The sequence below is a fragment of the Coregonus clupeaformis genome, chromosome 20 (genome assembly GCF_020615455.1).
Source record: "Coregonus clupeaformis isolate EN_2021a chromosome 20, ASM2061545v1, whole genome shotgun sequence".
In the NCBI taxonomy this organism is placed as follows: domain Eukaryota; kingdom Metazoa; phylum Chordata; class Actinopteri; order Salmoniformes; family Salmonidae; genus Coregonus; species Coregonus clupeaformis.
In genome coordinates this window covers 54,544,211-54,563,608 of record NC_059211.1, presented here as the reverse complement: position 1 = coordinate 54,563,608, position 19,398 = coordinate 54,544,211, and the positions used below count along the sequence as shown (strand labels likewise).

Below are 19,398 nucleotides of genomic sequence, written 5' to 3'. Positions count from 1 at the left end.
GGATGGGTATTCCAGCATGACAATGACCCAAAACACACGGCCAAGGCAACAAAGGAGTGGCTCAAGAAGAGGCACATTAAGGTCCTGGAGTGGCCTAGCCAGTCTCCAGACCTTAATCCCATAGAAAATCTGTGGAGGGAGCTGAAGGTTCGAGTTGCCAAACGTCAGCCTTGAAACCTTAATGACTTGGAGAAGATCTGCAAAGAGGAGTGGGACAAAATCCCTCCTGAGATGTGTGCAAACCTGGTGGCCAACTACAAGAAACGTCTGACCTCTGTGATTGAAGGGTTTTGCCACCAAGTACTAAGTAATGTTTTCCAGAATGGTCAAATACTTATTTCCCTCATTAAAATGCAAATCAATTTATAACATTTTTGACATGCATTTTTCTGGATTTTTTTGTTGTTATTCTGTCTCTCACTGTTCAAATAAACATACCATTAAAATTATAGACTGATCATGTCTTTGTCAGTGGGCAAACGTACAAAATCAGCAGGGGATCAAATACTTTTTCCCTCACTGTACACCCAAGGTTCCTCTCACCTGGTTTGCTGCTCACACCTGTGTCGCTTCAGGCCCCAACTCTGACTGTAGCTCCTACAGCACTCCATGCATTTGTACGGCTTCTCTCCTGTGTGGACAACCATGTGCACTTTACGGGACGTCGAAGTGATGAAGCACTTGTCACACTCGGAGCATTTGTATGGTTTCTCCCCTGTGTGTTTCCTTCTAACGTGGTCTTTCAGCTGGCACCCCTGTTTGAATTGCTTCCCACAGTCCTGACAAGAGAACGGTGTCTCCCCGGTGTGTTGTCGCCGGTGGATCATAAGGGTGTGCGGCCGGGCAAAGGTCATGGGACACTCTGGGCAGGACAGCGGGCGCTCGCCGGTGTGGCTCAGTCGGTGATACTTCAGACTCATGTAACGGACAAAACTCTGGCCGCACTCCGGGCACACGTACGGTTTATACCCGCTGTGGGACATCATGTGGCTCTTGAGTTGGGCGGAGATCTTGAAGCCTTGGCCACACTGGGAGCAGACGTAGGGCCGCGCGTCGCTGTGGAACCGCATGTGGCGGGTCAGGTTGGATTTGAAAGTAAAGGTTCTGCCGCATTGGTGGCAGGCGAAGGGGCGTTCCGCATCGTGGATAGGCCGGTGCTCGACCAGACCGCCTTTCCGGGAGAACGTCTTATGGCACACCTCACAGGAGTACGGCTGGTACTGGGTGTGGATCCGGGAGTGTAACTCCAGCGTGGTTTTGGAGAAGAACTTCTGGCCGCAGTCCGGGCACGGGAACCGGCGGACCTTCTGGTTGCGAGGCCGCCATTCTGGGTCGGACCGCAACGCAGCCGGATTGAACAGCTGACCCGCAGCCGACCGCAGCCGCCTCCCTCCATCCTGGTGGTACAGGGGGGCATCCTCCGTCTTGATACCCAGGTAAAGTGCATCTGTCCTGGGGTTGCTCTCTGTAGGTTCCCCGGTGTTACCCATCTCTGGGTCGTAGCTCTCTGGCTTCACAGCGCTCAACCAGTGTTCATCACTTCTCGTACCGATAGGCAGATCGTCCATCTCTTGTTTCACCTGGTTTAGAATAGAAGAGCTTTATTTTCCCAGAGGAGACTTCAGTGGTGGTTGTAAGATACGTCAAGATATCTAGTAAACATATAGCAGCAACATCCACACAGACAGATATCTAGTAAACATTTACACCGCCTGATACAAATGCTATACAAGATCTCAATTCAATTTTCATTTAAAAGCCACAAGTTTAAACCTACCTCTTGTTTTACCGCGTCAGGCCTCAGGATGGCGCTGGAGAGTTTGAGAGTTATTTTGGGTTTGTTTTTGCTTCCCTTGGGGCGACCCCACCACTTAGGGGCCGGTGATACCTGGCTAGAAACACTTTTGGTGTCAGCAGAGTCGTTTCCTTTTCCTGTGGATGTTTTATTTCCGGTGGTGGTGGAGTTTTTCTTGGTTGGTTTTCTGCCTGGTTTGTTGTTGTTCTTCTGAGCAGCGAGAGACAGTTGATCCTTCGTTAGTCTGTGGAGTCTCACGACAGGTAAACAAACGACAGCAGCCATTTTGAGTTGTTTCAGGTTAAGGCTATGCAGTGAATCTCCTCCCTCCATTTTTGAGCTGCTGACGCCTGACAGATCTTACAACGCCTGGATAGGTATTTTAAGTATCAACTAACCATATCATGTTATAGCAATCTGTCAGCCGATGACACAGTTGATGGCGTGGCACGCAACCATTGGTTGATGCATGGAATGTCTGAGCAGGGGAACAATACCCCTAGTATCAATCTGGGCAGGGAAACTAGTTCTGTTAAACTACCATCCTTCAGTGTGGTGTAGCTCTAGGCTGGAACCATGTGGGGGATGTCTTGTCCTCTCCTTTAAAGACAGGGCTGGTCATCATCTGGAAGATACAATGGAGAGAAAGTAAACAAGAATATAGAAGAATTGAGAGAAAATTAAGAATACAGAGTAAGAATAAAGAAGAATATAAATTATACTCAATCAAATTGGCCAAAGAAGAATAAGGGAATCCAATAGTATCATCTCTCCAAAGTAGATATATTAATATATTATTCATATTATATTAACATAATAAATAAGCATTTGTTGGTGAGAAAGACCCTCTGACTTTTTAAACCTAAAAATCCATAAAATAATTATAGGATAAATAGATCTTCATGGAGAAATTCAACACTACATTTTGCTGCAAGAGAGGTCTCTTTTTTTAAGGATAAAAAAAAGTCAACCAAATGTATTTTGTACTTGCAGCGAAGTTTATTTGATAGCTTGCATTGTGGAAAGCGATAGCTACTGTAGTTATTCAGTTGATGGGCTAGTTGATGATGCTTGGTCAGCTGGCTCTGGTCCAATCGCGCGAAGACAACAACGACTTGCTCCTGAGTAAGTAGAGTAACGCGCACAGGCCCAGAGCTAACCATCAGCTAGCTAGCTACTACTGCAAGAGACATCTAATAGCCTACCTGCAGAGACGGAAGCAACAATCTGCAGCAGGCATGGGTGTTCCGAGTCGGTTTACTGACAAGCCAGTACATTTATCTCAGGAAATAATTGCAATCCCCGTTTGCAAATAACACTTTTGCATTCAAAGGTAAATAATAACGCACATGTAGCCACAGCGCAAGGGAAGCAGTGACTGTTTCTGCTGATTTTGTTTGACGTCTACATTCTCAATGCTGCCACCTAGCGGATTGGATGAATCGGACGTTTCGGTCCATTTCCATACTACAGTATGTTCTATTTTTATTTATTTTTTTATTTCACCTTTCTTTAACCAGGTAAGCCAGTTGAGAACAAGTTCTCATTTACAACTGCGACCTGGCCAAGATAAAGCAAAGCAGTGCAATAAAAACCACAACCAGAGTTACATATGGGGTAAAACAAAACATAAAGTCAAAAATACCACAGAAAATTGTGTGTGCAAATGTAGCAAGTTATGGAGGTAAGGCAATAAATAGGCCATAGTGCAAAAATAATTACAATTAGTATTAACACTGGAATGATAGATGCGCAAGAGATGATGTGCAAATAGAGATACTGGGGTGCAAATGAGCAAAATAAAAAACAATATGTGGATGAGGTAGTTGAGTGGGCTAATTTCAGAAGGGCTGTGTACAGGTGCAGTGATCGGTAAGGTGCTCTGACAACTGATGCTTAAAGTTAGTGAGGGAGAAAATAGTCTATAAGAGATAAAGACTTTTATAGACCTCCCCCTAATTCTTCTGGGTTTCCCCTTTTCATCTGTGCACGAACTGTCTGTGAATTAATGATCTGTTCCTAAAACCATAAACATAACCACATAGTAATACACTTAGCTACTGTTTAAAGAGACAGTATAGATCTCCTTTTCATTCATTTGTTAAATCATTTTATTTGATCATAAAATGAATCTAAATTCTATTTAATGTATATTTTTTTTATTCTTTCATTTTTCACCCATTTTATTCAATTGTTTAAAAAATAATTTGATTTCAGCATATACAGTGGGGAGAACAAGTATTTGATACACTGCCGATTTTGCAGGTTTTCCTACTTACAAAGCATGTAGAGGTCTGTCATTTTTATCATAGGTACATTTCAACTGTGAGAGACGGAATCTAAAACAAAAATCCTGAAAATCAACATTGTATGATTTTTAAGTAATTCATTTGCATGTTATTGCATGACATAAGTATTTGATACATCAGAAAAGCAGAACTTAATATTTGGTACAGAAACCTTTGTTTGCAATTACAGAGATCATACGCTTCCTGTAGGTCTTGACCAGGTTTGCACACACTGCAGCAGGGATTTTGGCCCACTCCTCCATACAGACCTTCTCCAGATCCTTCAGGTTTCGGGGCTGTCGCTGGGCAATACGGACTTTCAGCTCCCTCCAAAGATTTTGTATTGGGTTCAGGTCTGAAGACTGGCTAGGCCACTCCAGGACCTTGAGATGCTTCTTACGGAGCCACTCCTTAGTTGCCCTGGCTGTGTGTTTCGGGTCATTGTCATGCTGGAAGACCCAGCCATGACCCATCTTCAATGCTCTTACTGAGGGAAGGAGGTTGTTGGCCAAGATCTCGCGATACATGGCCCCATCCATCCTCCCCTCAATACGGTGCAGTCGTCCTGTCCCCTTCTCAGAATAGCATCCCCAAAGAAGGATGTTTCCACCTCCATGCTTCACGGTTGGGATGGTGTTCTTGGGGTTGTACTCATCCTTCTTCTTCCTCCAAACACGGCGAGTGGAGTTTAGACCAAAAAGCTCTATTTTTGTCTCATCAGACCACATGACCTTCTCCCATTCCTCCTCTGGATCATCCAAATGGTCATTGGCAAACTTCAGACGGGCCTGGACATGCGCTGACTTGAGCAGGGGGACCTTGCGTGCGCTGTAGGATTTTAATCCATGACGGTGTAGTGTGTTACTAATGGTTTTCTTTGAGACTGTGGTCCCAGCTCTCTTCAGGTCATTGACCAGGTCCTGCCGCGTAGTTCTGGGCTGATCCCTCACCTTCCTCATGATCATTGATGCCCCACGAGGTGAGATCTTGCATGGAGCCCCAGACCGAGGGTGATTGACCGTCATCTTGATCTTCTTCCATTTTCTAATAATTGCGCCAACAGTTGTTGCCTTCTCACCAAGCTGCTTGCCTATTGTCCTGTAGCCTATCCCAGCCTTGTGCAGGTCTACAATTTTATCCCTGATGTCCTTACACAGCTCTCTGGTCTTGGCCATTGTGGAGAGGTTGGAATCTGTTTGATTGAGTGTGTGGACAGGTGTCTTTTATACAGGTAACGAGTTCAAACAGGTGCAGTTAATACAGGTAATGAGTGGAGAACAGGAGGGCTTCTTAAAGAAAAACTAACAGGTCTGTGAGAGACGGAATTCTTACTGGTTGGTAGGTGATCAAATACTTATGTCATGCAATAAAATGCAAATTATTTACTTAAAAATCATACAATGTGATTTTCTGGATTTTTGTTTTAGATTCCGTCTCACAGTTGAAGTGTACCTATGATAAAAATTACAGACCTCTACATGCTTTGTAAGTAGGAAAACCTGCAAAATCGGCAGTGTATCAAATACTTGTTCTCCCCACTGTAAATGTGTTAGATAAAACAATGCATGATACATTATTGCTTAATATTTTCCAAATTATTTGACTATTCTATGTCTCTCCTTGAATGACATATGACTATCATTCACACTCACATAAATTACAGGAATGAGTCTAACCGAAACTTTGATCAAAGCTCTGTAATTCAATGTATAGTCATAATTATACATTGATAATTTTCTCAGTAGTCAACCTTTCATTGTCTGTTTCTCTCCAAGTTCCCTCCTTCTTGTATTTTGCTCCATAAGTCATCAACGATCAATTTGAACAAAGCTCCAACTGCCACTAACGTCACCACGGTGACCACCACACCAGACCCTGCTTTCTCCCTTACTGGGTGTGTGTTGACATTGAAGTGGTTTCCACCAATCCTCTCCACCATCTCCTCTATCTTCTTCAGCAGCTCTGTAACCTGAGTGTGGTCACCTTTCTCCTCGTTGTTGAAGACATGATATCTGTCCCTGCAGGTAGTGATTAGTTGTAGCAGTTGACTGTTGTCCTTCAGTAGGCCCTCCACTGGTTTCCCCTCTAGCTGGTCTCCAGCAGTGAACAGAACCATGGTGTACATTAAAGACTCTTCTCCAAAGTTCTCCTGGATCCACCTCACGACGGCGTTCCTCTCGTCCTCTGTGAACCTCACCCCCAGCTTGATAACCAGCAGGAACGCGGTGGGACCCGGGGCGGCGAGAACCACACACACTGCCCTGCGCCGTTGCGCTACGTGGGGCTAATATTATATAACAATATTTTAGCCAGCAGTGGGCCCACATTGTGCCAATGTGGACATGTTTGCTGGGTATTGTGTTTGTCTTTTGGCTCCATAAGGCGAATTTTAAGCATCGTTTGACCTTATTAGTATGGAGTGATTTCATAATCTAGGATGAGTTTAGCCTTTTAGATCATAATGAATAACATTACAAGGACAAGGGGAACACTCCTACTCTGGTGATGCTTGTGTAACAGGGTTGGTTATGTTTCCACTTGCCTCTAAAGAAATGTGTATTTAATGTTCAAGCATTCTTATTGGTTGGTTCAACTCTGATGACAATAAGGCATGTTGTGATTGGCCCCGCTTGCAGCTAGGGGGAGATCGTGAACGTCAGGTCTTCCCAGTATGAAAATGTAATGCAATGGGTAGGTCATGTTCTGAATACTGTTTTATAGTTTACAATGTGTACAAGGTTGCTGTACGTTACTGATTCATACATGTGTGGGTATATGGTACCTGTTAGGGATTGAGGGGCTTTCTTGGATGTGCTTTGGCATATGATTGCTGTAGATAATTGTGTTAGCTAGCATACACCGACGTAATGGTCACATGAGCCCACTGCTAACACAGTTGCCTTCATGTTACAGATTTTGCCATCGACAGCCATCAATATCGTTAAGCTCTGCACAACTAACGTGCTGTTTCCCATTTAACAACAGAAATAAATTATTCTCAACTGGGACCACTGGCTGATGTGATTTATTAAGAGAAAACACAACGCAAGGAGAGTACGATATACATCTGTTACACTGGTGCCGTGACCCGGATCACTGGTTGCTGCGGAAAAGGAGGAGGTCAAAAGGGGGGTGAGTGTAACCGGTGTGAAATGGCTAGCTAGTTAGCGGTGCGCACTAGTAGCGTTTCAATCGGTGACGTCACTCGCTCTGAGACCTTGAAGTAGTTGTTTCCCTTGCTCTGCAAGGGCCGTGGCTTTTGTGGAGCGACGGGTAACGGTGCTTCGAGGGTGACTGTTGTCGATGTGTGCAGAGGGTCCGTGGTTCAAGCCCAGGTAGGGGCGAGGAGAGGGACGGAAGCAACACTGTTACACTTGATACATACTGACCCTGATGTTAGATTATACTGCTTACTCAGTCTGTTGTGAAACATTAAGATTTATAATAATATTTACTCTCAGCAATGTGAATAGAAAACAATTGTCTCGATATTACAGTAATAGCAAAGCTCTATGGGCTCTGGTTAAAAGTCATGCGCTATATAGGGAATAGGGTGCCATTTGGGACAAACCCGGTGTTTTCTGTTTTCCCATTCCAGAGTCTGTGTCATGGAATTCCGAATTGGAATGTTTTCTGGAAACGGTTGTGTGTTGGAATCCTTTTTTGTGGTTCCACTTGCCATCTACCTCTCTCCACTTGGAGGTCCAACTCTGAACAAGGTGAGTGACAAACAGGTATGGTAGCCTGCTACACGTCAATCCTTTGAAGTACAGTCAGTGCACTCTGCTTATAGTGAATGTGGTTACAGACTAGTGATCAATGGATGTCTCACTATAAGAGGAGAGCACTGTAGGCCTACTGCTGTCATTGTCCTTAATCACAAAATTAGTTAGGAACATAAAACAACTATTTCTAATTGGGCTTGCCTAATAATAACACATTTTGAGATGTGTGTGTGTGTCCACAGTGTCAGCATTCAGGCTGGGGTCGGAGTTCAGCAACAAACACCATCCTGGGTAGAGAAGCTTTCCGAGTCGATTTCTCTCTGGGTGCCGTGACCACAGAGTGCCAGAGTTGGACCGAGCCAGCTGCTGCTATCGGACAGACCGGACGGGCCCCCCGCCACCACCACCACGTCACTGTTGTCGACACACCGGGCATTTCCACGGCAATGGCACTGGGCCACCACTGTGAATGTGGAGGTCTTGAACAAAATCAGCAGAAACAGTCACTACTTCCCTTGCGCTGTGGCTACATGTGGTATTATCTATCTTGGAACGCAACGGTGTTTATTACAAACGGGGATTGCAATTATTTCCCAGAGATAAATGTGCTAGAAACCTTCTCCATAAGCTTGCAGGATTGACTTAGACCACCCATGTCGGCTGCAGATTGTTTCCTCTGTCTCTGCAGGCATTTGATGTATTTTTCACTGCGCTAGCTAGCTAGATGATGGCCAGCTCTGGTCCCGGGTGCTTGTGCGCATTCCTCTACTCACTCCAAGGCAACTCGTCGTCGTCGCGCGATGGGACCAGAGCTAGCCTATGGTAAACACTGACCAAGCACTATCAACTAGCTGTCTACTGAATAACCACAGTAGCTATCGCTTTCCACAATGCAAGCCAGTGGAGGATCCTCAGAAGACGAAGAAGAAGAAGAAGAAGGGGAGGACCATCCTGCTCAGTGAATTTCATAAAAATAAAAATGGTGAAACAAAATAAGTTATCCTTTTTAGATAAAACTATACTAAATATATTCACGTCACCAAATAATTGATTAAAACAAACTGTTTTGCAATGAAGGTCTACGGTAGCCTCAGCAGCACTCTAAGGTAGCACCATGGTGTAGCCGGAGGACAGCTAGTTTCCGTCCTCCTGAGGGTACATTGACTTCAATACAAAACCTAGGAGGCTCATGGTTCTCACCCCTTCCATGGACTTCCGGAGGATGTCCTCCAACCTATCAGAGCTCTTTCAGCATGAACTGACATGTTGTCCAATCAAAGGATCAGAGAATGACTCTAGTACTACATAGTCTGTTGTAGTAGACTATCAGTCTGGTCTAGTAAACTATCAGTCTGGTCTGGTAGACTATCAGTCTGGTATAGTAGACTATCAGTCTGGTCTGGTAGACTATCAGTCTGGTCTAGTAAACTATCAGTCTGGTCTAGTAGACTATCAGTCTGGTCTGGTAGACTATCAGTCTGGTCTAGTAGACTATCAGTCTGGTATAGTAAACTATCAGTCTGTTGTAGTAGACTATCAGTCTGGTCTGGTAGACTATCAGTCTGGTCTAGTAGACTATCAGTCTGGTATAGTAGACTATCAGTCTGGTCTAGTAGACTATCAGTCTGGTCTGGTAGACTATCAGTCTGGTCTAGTAGACTATCAGTCTGGTCTGGTAGACTATCAGTCTGGTCTGGTAGACTATCAGTCTGGTCTAGTAGACTATCAGTCTGGTCTGGTAGACTATCAGTCTGGTCTGGTAGACTATCAGTCTGGTCTAGTAAACTATCAGTCTGGTCTAGTAGACTATCAGTCTGGTCTAGTAGACTTTCATTCTGGTCTGGTGGACTATCAGTCTGGTCTAGTAGACTATCAGTCTAGTGTAGTAGACTATCAGTCTGGTATAGTAGACTATCAGTCTGGTCTGGTAGACTATCAGTCTGGTCTAGTAAACTATCAGTCTGGTCTAGTAGACTATCAGTCTGGTCTGGTAGACTATCAGTCTGGTCTAGTAGACTATCAGTCTGGTATAGTAAACTATCAGTCTGTTGTAGTAGACTATCAGTCTGGTCTGGTAGACTATCAGTCTGGTCTAGTAGACTATCAGTCTGGTATAGTAGACTTTCAGTCTGGTCTGGTGGACTATCAGTCTGGTCTAGTAGACTATCAGTCTAGTGTAGTAGACTATCAGTCTGGTATAGTAGACTATCAGTCTGGTCTGGTAGACTATCAGTCTGGTCTAGTAAACTATCAGTCTGGTCTAGTAGACTATCAGTCTGGTCTGGTAGACTATCAGTCTGGTCTAGTAGACTATCAGTCTGGTATAGTAAACTATCAGTCTGTTGTAGTAGACTATCAGTCTGGTCTGGTAGACTATCAGTCTGGTATAGTAGACTATCAGTCTGGTCTAGTAGACTATCAGTCTGGTCTGGTAGACTATCAGTCTGGTCTAGTAGACTATCAGTCTGGTCTGGTAGACTATCAGTCTGGTCTGGTAGACTATCAGTCTGGTCTAGTAGACTATCAGTCTGGTCTAGTAGACTATCAGTCTGGTCTGGTAGACTATCAGTCTGGTCTAGTAAACTATCAGTCTGGTCTAGTAGACTATCAGTCTGGTCTAGTAGACTTTCATTCTGGTCTGGTGGACTATCAGTCTGGTCTAGTAGACTATCAGTCTAGTGTAGTAGACTATCAGTCTGGTTTAGTAGACTATCAGTCTGGTTTGGTAGACTATCAGTCTGGTCTGGTAGACTACCAGTCTGGTCTGGTAGACTATCAGTCTGGTCTGGTGGACCATCAGTCTGGTCTGGTGGACCATCAGTCTGGTGTTGTAGACTATCAGTCTGGTATAGTAGACTATCAGTCTGGTCTGGTGGACTATCAGTCTGGTGTAGTAGGTCACTGACGACAAGAGAACCGGTCGTAATCCAAATGACCACTACAGCTGTGACAGTATGGCTGACGTAGTTGGAAGAGAACAGACTCAGGTAACAGTTGCCTCAGAATGAACTTTTCAATTTGTCTGTCACTGGTTTTCAATCTGTTAATTAAAGGGGCAATCTGTGATTGCTACATCCATTTTTTGACTTATACATTTGTGATATACAGTCAGGTCCCAAATTATTGGCACCCTTGATAAAGATATGCAAAAAGACTGTATAAAAGAACTAATACAAATTAGTAACTATATTGTATGCTCAAATTATATAATGTTATACTATTACAATTGGTCAGAGAAATAGATTTTGTTTAACAAGTAAAACTGTCACGATTCAGACAGACGACCAGAGGACCACAATTGCGTCACACCAGAAAGTTTATTAAACTTAAGGGAAAAGGGAAGTAGGGAGTGAATGAAGGCTCCAGGGGTAACAGGGATCCCGTCCAATGCGCTGGGTCTGTGCCCCCCCAGTGGCAGCGATGCGTCCTATGAAGCCGGTGGTGGGTGGTCCAGAAGTCCTGGGGGGAGACACAGACACAACAGGGCGGAATGAAACCAGGCAGCAGTACAGTTCAAGGGAATCCAAAATACGTAGTAGCAAGGCAGAAGGCTGGTCAGAGTTACCGGGATTGAAGAGTAGTCAGGAGTCGTAATGGCAGAAGCAGGTCTGGATCTCCTAAGGCAGAAGAGTATCCAATAAACAGGCAGGTCCGGGGTCACAAAACCAGGGTGAGCCAGAAGCGCGAGCAAACAGGTTCCGGGTGTGAGCTTTGCAGACGATCTGACACCGGAGAGCTGAAAGACAGGGCCTTAAATACTGGGAGAGGTTAGTGGGTAATGCAGCGCAGCTGGCAGAGTAATTAGAGCCGAGCAGAGCAGGGACAGGTGGAGCTAGTTAGGCTGAGTAGAGAGAGGGAGGTGAGCAGAGTGGAAGATAGTGGAAACCAATTAAGGTGGTAACCCGGTGGAGTGAGAGGGCTCATGACAAAAACAAATGATTGGCAGCCTTGTTTTTAATACTCCAGGTCTCTCCCCTTACGAGGATAACGGCACTGAGCCTTTTTCTAAAATGATTTTTGAGATTGGAGAACACGGTCCGAGTGGCGCAGCGGTCTAAGGCACTGCATCTTAGTGCTTGAGGCGTCACTACAGACCCCCCTGGTTCGATTCCAGGCTGTATCACAATCGGCCGTGATTGGGAGTCCCATAGGGCGGCGCACAATTGGCCCAGCATCGTCTGTGTTTTGCCGGTGTAGGCCGTCATTGTAAACAAGAATTTGTTCTTAACTGACTTGCCTAGTTAAATAAAGGTAAAATAAAATAGATCTCTCCATACAGAATCTTTCCAGATCCTTAAAAACCTTTGTCTACGCTTCTGGACTGCCCTCTTCAATTCAAACCACAGGTTTTCAATGGGATTCAAATCCAGAGACTGAGATGGGATTTTACATTAAATATCAACCACCATATTTGACAGTAGGTATGAGGTTATTTTCTGCATATGCATCCGTTTTTAGACAACAAACCCACCACTGGTATGTACAGTGGGGGAAAAAAGTATTTAGTCAAATCAAATCAAATCAAATTTTATTGGCCACATGCGCCGAACACAACAGGTGCAGACATTACAGTGAAATGCTTACTTACAGCCCTTAACCAACAGTGCATTTATTTTAAACAAAAAAGTAAAAATAAAACAACAACAAAAAAAGTGTTGAGAAAAAAAGAGCAGAAGTAAAAGTAGGGCGGCAGGTAGCTTAGTGGGTAAGAGCGTTGTGCCAGTAACCGAAAGGTCGCTGGTTCTAATCCCCGAGCCGACTAGGTGAAAAATCTGTCGATGTGCCCTTAAGCAAGGCACTTAACCCTAATTGCTCCTGTAAGTTGCTCTGGATAAGAGCGTCTGCTAAATGACTAAAATGTAAAATGTAAAAATGTAAAATAAAATAACAGTAGGGAGGCTATATATACAGGGGGGTACCGGTGCAGAGTCAATGTGCGGGGGCACCGGCTAGTTGAGGTAGTTGAAGTAATGTGGGCAGAGATAAAGTGACTATGTATAAATAATTAACAGAGTAGCAGCAGTGTAAAAGGATGGGGTGGGGGGGCAGTGCAAATAGCCCGGGTAGCCATGTTTAGCTGTTCAGGAGTCTTATGGCTTGGGGGTAGAAGCTGTTGAGAAGTCTTTTGGACCTAGACTTGGCACTCCGGTACCGCTTGCCGTGCGGTAGCAGAGAGAACAGTCTATGACTAGGGTGGCTGGAGTCTTTGACAATTTTGAGGGCTTTCCTCTGACACCGCCTGGTATAGAGGTCCTGGATGGCAGGAAGCTTGGCCCCAGTGATGTACTGGGCCGTACGCACTACCCTCTGTAGTGCCTTGTGGTCGGAGGCCAAGCAGTTGCCATACCAGGCGGTGATGCAACCAGTCAGGATGCTCTCGATGGTGCAGCTGTAGAATTTTTTGAGGATCTGAGGACCCATGCCAAATCTTTTCAGTCTCCTGAGGGGGAATAGGCTTTGTCGTGCCCTCTTCACGACTGTCTTGGTGTGTTTGGACCATGATAGTTCGTTGGTGATGTGGACACCAAGGAACTTGAAGCTCTCAACCTGTTCCACTACAGCCCCGTCGATGAGAATGGGGGCGTGCTCAGTCCTCTTTTTTTTCCTGTAGTCCACAATCATCTCCTTTGTCTTGGTCATGTTGAGGGAGAGGTTGTTGTCCTGGCACCACACGGCCAGGTCTCTGACCTCCTCCCTATAGGCTGTCTCATCGTTGTCGGTGATCAGGCCTACCGCTGTTGTGTCGTCGGCAAACTTAATGATGGTGTTGGAGTCGTGCCTGGCCATGCAGTCATGGGTGAACAGGGAGTACAGGAGGGGACTGAGCACGCACCCCTGAGGGGCCCCCGTGTTGAGGATCAGTGTGGCAGATGTGTTGTTACCTACCCTTACCACTTGGGGGCGGCCTGTCAGGAAGTCCAGGATCCAATTGCAGAGGGAGGTGTTTAGTCCCAGGATCCTTAGCTTAGTGATGAGCTTTGAGGGCACTATGGTGTTGAATGCTGAGCTGTAGTCAATGAATAGCATTCTCACGTAGGTGTTCCTCTTGTCCAGGTGGGAAAGGGCAGTGTGGAGTGCAATAGAGATTGCATCATCTGTGGATCTGTTGGGGCGGTATGCAAATTGGAGTGGGTCTAGGGTTTCTGGGATAATGCTGTTGATGTGAGCCATGACCAGCCTTTCGAAGCACTTCATGGCTACAGACGTCAGTGCTACGGGTCGGTAGTCATTTAGGCAGGTTATCTTAGAGTCCTTGGGCACGGGGACTATGGTGGTCTGCTTGAAACATGTTGGTATTACAGACTCAGTCAGGGACATGTTGAAAATGTCAGTGAAGACACTTGCCAGTTGGTCAGCACATGCTCGGAGTACACGTCCTGGTAATCCGTCTGGCCCTGCGGCCTTGTGAATGTTGACCTGCTTAAAAGTCTTACTCACATCGGCTACGGAGAGCGTGATCACATAGTCATCCGGAACAGCTGGTGCTCTCATGCATGCTTCAGTGTTGCTTGCCTCGAAGCGAGCATAGAAGTGGTTTAGCTCGTCTGGAAGTCTTGTGTCACTGGGCAGCTCGTGGCTGTGCTTCCCTTTGTAGTCTGTAATAGTTTTCAAGCCCTGCCACATCCGACGAGCGTCAGAGCCAGTGTAGTACGATTCAATCTTAGTCCTGTATTGACTCTTTGCCTGTTTGATCGTTCGTCGGAGGGCATAGCGGGATTTCTTATAAGCGTCCGGGTTAGAGTCCCGCTCCTTGAAAGCGGCGGCTCTACCCTTTAGCTCAGTGCGGATGTTTCCTGTAATCCATGGCTTCTGGTTGGGGTACGTACGTACGGTCACTGTGGGAACGACATCATCGATGCACTTATTGATGAAGCCAGTGACTGATGTGGTGTACTCCTCAATGCTATCTGAAGAATCCCGGAACATGTTCCAGTCTGTGCTAGCAAAACAGTCCTGTAGCTTAGCATCTGTGTCATCTGACCACTTTTTTATTAACCGAGTCACTGGTGCTTCCTGCTTTAGTTTTAGCTTATAAGCAGGAATCAGGAGGATAGAGTTATGGTCAGATTTGCCAAATGGAGGGCGAGAGAGAGCTTTGTATGCGTCTCTGTGTGTGGAGTAAAGGTGGTCTAGAGTTTTTTTTCCTCTGGTTGCACATTTAACATGCTGGTAGAAATTAGGTAGAACGGATTGCCACCAATTGTGCAAGTTCTCCCACTTAAAAAGATGAGAGAGGCCTGTAATTTTCATCATAGGTACACGTCAACTATGACAGACAAAATGAGAAAAAAAAATCCAGAAAATCACATTGTAGGATTTTTAATGAATTTATTTGCAATTTATGGTGGAAAATAAGTATTTGGTCAATAACAAAAGTTTCTCAATACTTTGTTATATACCCTTTGTTGGCAATGAAACAGGTCAAACGTTTTCTGTAAGTCTTCACAAGGTTTTCACACACTGTTGCTGGTATTTTGGCCCATTCCTCCATGCAGATCTCCTCTAGAGCAGTGATGTTTTGGGGCTGTCGCTGGGCAACACGGACTTTCAACTCCCTCCAAAGATTTTCTATGGGGTTGAGATCTGGAGACTGGCTAGGCCACTCCAGGACCTTGAAATGCTTCTTACGAAGCCACTCCTTCGTTGCCCGGGCGGTGTGTTTGGGATCATTGTCATGCTGAAAGACCCAGCCACGTTTCATCTTCAATGCTCTTGCTGATGGAAGGAGGTTTTCACTCAAAATCTCACGATACATGGCCCCATTCATTCTTTCCTTTACACGGATCAGTCATCCTGGTCCCTTTGCAGAAAAACAGCCCCAAAGCATGATGTTTCCACCCCATGCTTCACAGTAGGTATGGTGTTCTATGGATGCAACTCAGCATTCTTTGTCCTCCAAACACGACGAGTTGAGTTTTTACCAAAAAGTTATATTTTGGTTTCATCTGACTATATGACATTCTCCCAATCCTCTTCTGGATCATCCAAATGCACTCTAGCAAACTTCAGACGGGCCTGGACATGTACTGGCTTAAGCAGGGGGACACGTCTGGCACTGCAGGATTTGAGTCCCTGGCGGCGTAGTGTGTTACTGATGGTAGGCTTTGTTACTTTGGTCCCAGCTCTCTGCAGGTCATTCACTAGGTCCCCCCGTGTGGTTCTGGGATTTTTGCTCACCGTTCTTGTGATCATTTTGACCCCACGGGGTGAGATCGTGCGTGGAGCCCCAGATCGAGGGAGATTATCAGTGGTCTTGTATGTCTTCCATTTCCTAATAATTGCTCCCACAGTTGATTTCTTCAAACCAAGCTGCTTACCTATTGCAGATTCAGTCTTCCCAGCCTGGTGCAGGTCTACAATTTTGTTTCTGGTGTCCTTTGACAGCTCTTTGGTCTTGGCCATAGTGGAGTTTGGAGTGTGACTGTTTGAGGTTGTGGACAGGTGTCTTTTATACTGATAACAAGTTCAAACAGGTGCCATTAATACAGGTAACGAGTGGAGGACAGAGGAGCCTCTTAAAGAAGAAGTTACAGGTCTGTGAGAGCCAGAAATCTTGCTTGTTTGTAGGTGACCAAATACTTATTTTCCACCATAATTTGCAAATAAATTCATTAGAAATCCTACAATGTGATTTTCTGGAATTTTTTTTCTCAATTTGTCTGTCATAGTTGACGTGTACCTATGATGAAAATTACAGGCCTCTCATATTTTTAAGTGGGAGAACTTGCACAATTGGTGGCTGACTAAATACTTTTTTCCCCCACTGTATGGCCAAAGAGCTCTACTTTCACGTCATCTGACCATAGCATGGGAAATATATAACTGTATTTATACTCTAGCAGTGCACAGCAGGACTCCATTTGTAATTGTCTTAGGTTGTTTGTCTTACTAAAGCAGTAGGACTATTAGTCATATTGGTGTTAGAAATAGTGCTGTTTAAGTTCCACAGTAGAAGAACACAATAAAATACATCAGAATGACCATGACAGTCTGAGTAGTAGTTAATGATGCTCCTTTCTTATGGCTCCATTGTTACTGTTGGTTGAGGACCTTCCACTTCTCTCCATTGTTACTGCTGGTTGAGGACCTTCCACTTCTCTCCATTGTTACTGCTGGTTGAGGACCTTCCACTTCTCTCCATTGTTACTGCTGGTTGAGGACCTTCCACTTCTCTCCATTGTTACTGCTGGTTGAGGACCTTCCACTTCTCTCCATTGTTACTGTTGGTTGAGGACCTTCCACTTCTCTCCATTGTTACTGTTGGTTGAGGACCTTACACTTCTTTCCATTGTTACAGTAAACTCAATGTGGGTGGTGCCTTCAGGCCTCTATTGTGTGTGTGTGTGTGTGTGTGTGTGTGTGTGTGTGTGTGTGTGTGTGTGTGTGTGTGTGTGTGTGTGTGTGTGTGTGTGTGTGTTCGTGTGTGTCGTATTTCCTAACTCAGAGCGTTATGTATTCAACTCAGTTGTGAATGTATGTAATCAGACCAATGACCATCAAGGTTAACCAGTATGTTTGATTAAAGGAGCAATCTGTAATTCAAACAACTACATACTGACTCGAACTTGAGCAAAGTCACTAAAACTGTTAACAAATAGCCCCAGTGGGAAAAAAACAAACATGTCAAGTGGTGTAGCCTAGGAAACTGTGTGATCATAATCAAAACATGAAAAGCACTGTTATCTTAAATATATTATTATCCTTTCTCAAACCCTTTAATCAGTGATTTGGAAATAATGACTCTTTATTCTAATAGTCACATGTCTTCCACTCCCCTTCTACCTTTGTATATTGAAAGCCCACAGCTTCACTCTGACATCCATCCTCTGTGAATGATACGTTAATACAACCTGATGTAAGTTATGCAAGGCTATTGTCGTAGAGCGTCGACAGAGATAGAAATTAGTGGATTAAATTATGTCTTAATAATGTTGAGGTTTAAACTAAATCTAAACTTAAACTCTAGTCTGTACCAAATAGCATGTGAAAGAAAGTAACCCATTAAAAACTTATCTTGTAAGGTTCTCGCACGCTTGATCTGAAAATTTCTGTGCAGAATGATGACAGCAAAGCGGTTGTTTCTTCTCTTGGTGATAATATCAGGTAGGGAAGAATGGTATTTTACATAGATGATAAGATTGTCTGAGATGAATAGGGAGACTTGTAGGGAAGTATGTGGGATCGAGGAGATGGTGAAAGGTACAGGCAGTCAAAACTACTTTTGAACAGTTACTGATTTGGTAATAAGGAAAATCTTGTTCTTGTTTGTTGGCATTCAATGAATTTGACATACTGTATTTAAGGTGAATTGTAATGTATACGTTTTCAACCTAACATATTAACTCACTGTTTTTTTTGTTCAGGATTGGTTGTAACAAGCTGTGGTGTGTGTGATGTGGGAGAGGACTTTATCGGTGTTGGTGGAACATCTTGCTGTGCAGACCCCTGCCAGCACTACACCGTACTGAATGACGACTGGCGTGCCACCAACAACAATGCTAACGTTAATGGCTACCACTGCGACAAGTATGTCAACTGGCAGGGCTGGTATCGCCTTTTCCTGGGGAACACCAGTGTTCAGATGCCAGAGAGGTGTGTGGAGAGGAACATGTGTGGGACCGCCTTCCCCATGTGGCTCACAGATCCCCATCCCCAGCTGTCAGACGGGGTGGTTCAGAGGGGGGTCTGTGGGAGCTGGTATGGTGACTGCTGCAGCTTTAGACAAAATCCCATCCATGTCAAAGCCTGCTATGGAAACTACTATGTCTACAAATTTGTCCCTACAACACTATGCAACTTGGCCTACTGTGCAGGTATGACATCATAATGTCCTTGTGATTGTTTCTTAAAGACATCAATAATGTTCCAAAGTGTCCAATTCACTCTCTGAACCCAGAACCAAGTCTCACCTGTCCCGCATTTATGTCATGAGAGACTTTAGACACCACACAATGGGTGTGTAAAAACAACGTGTGCAAACAAACTCACCCAAAATATATTTTGTGGAAAATACATTGTATATCAGTCGTATAACCTGAGTGTGCACTAGTCACAGAAAATCCATGAACCCCCCTTCCCCTCTGCTCTTCCAGACGTCAACACCAAGGTGTGTTCTACCTGTAGAAACGATGAGACCTGTATGAGTGACAACAAGATCAACTGGAGGTGTGAGAGGAAAGGTGAGTGTTAAGAAAAACACATCTTACTCCTCAGTGTATATACAGTATGTTGTGTCAGGACCATGGTGGAAGGCAAAGGTGTACAATGTCTTGTAGTTGAGTTTCTTAATGTGTGTGTTCTTGACAGTATGGACTACTCATGCTCTCTCCACTCTCTCTCTCAGTCACCCTCCTCTCATTTTACTCTCTCAAAGAGCAATCTTCTACAACTATCTCTAAACCCACAACTACATCTACAACTACAACTGTACCTGAAACCACCACCACAACTCCAGTAACCAAAACCACCACAACAACTCCTGTACCTGGAACCCCCACCACAACTCCAGTACCTGGAACCCCTACCACAACTCCAATACATGAAAACACCAGCACAACTCCAGTACCTGAAACCAGCACCACAACTCCAG

The 19,398-nt window shown here is 44.7% G+C and overlaps 2 protein-coding genes across 2 annotated transcripts; one reads left to right on the top strand and one right to left on the bottom strand.

Annotated features, from left to right (window-relative positions):
• Nucleotides 1–461: 461 nt before the first annotated feature.
• LOC121534309 (zinc finger protein 154-like) lies at nt 462–3,170 on the bottom strand. Its single transcript, XM_041840956.2, has 3 exons — nt 3,001–3,170; nt 1,778–2,420; nt 462–1,580 (listed from the first exon to the last, which is right to left on the bottom strand). Exons 2-3 carry the CDS (start codon nt 2,126–2,128, stop codon nt 540–542), a joined length of 1,392 nt encoding a protein of 463 aa, XP_041696890.2. The 5' UTR covers nt 2,129–2,420; nt 3,001–3,170; the 3' UTR covers nt 462–539.
• A 14,828-nt stretch (nt 3,171–17,998) lies between these two features.
• Nucleotides 17,999–18,999, top strand: LOC123481504 (uromodulin-like). Its single transcript, XM_045205827.1, has 3 exons — nt 17,999–18,008; nt 18,173–18,622; nt 18,902–18,999. The coding sequence occupies exons 1-3, from the start codon at nt 17,999–18,001 to the stop codon at nt 18,997–18,999; spliced, it is 558 nt and encodes a 185-aa protein (XP_045061762.1).
• Nucleotides 19,000–19,398: the final 399 nt, after the last annotated feature.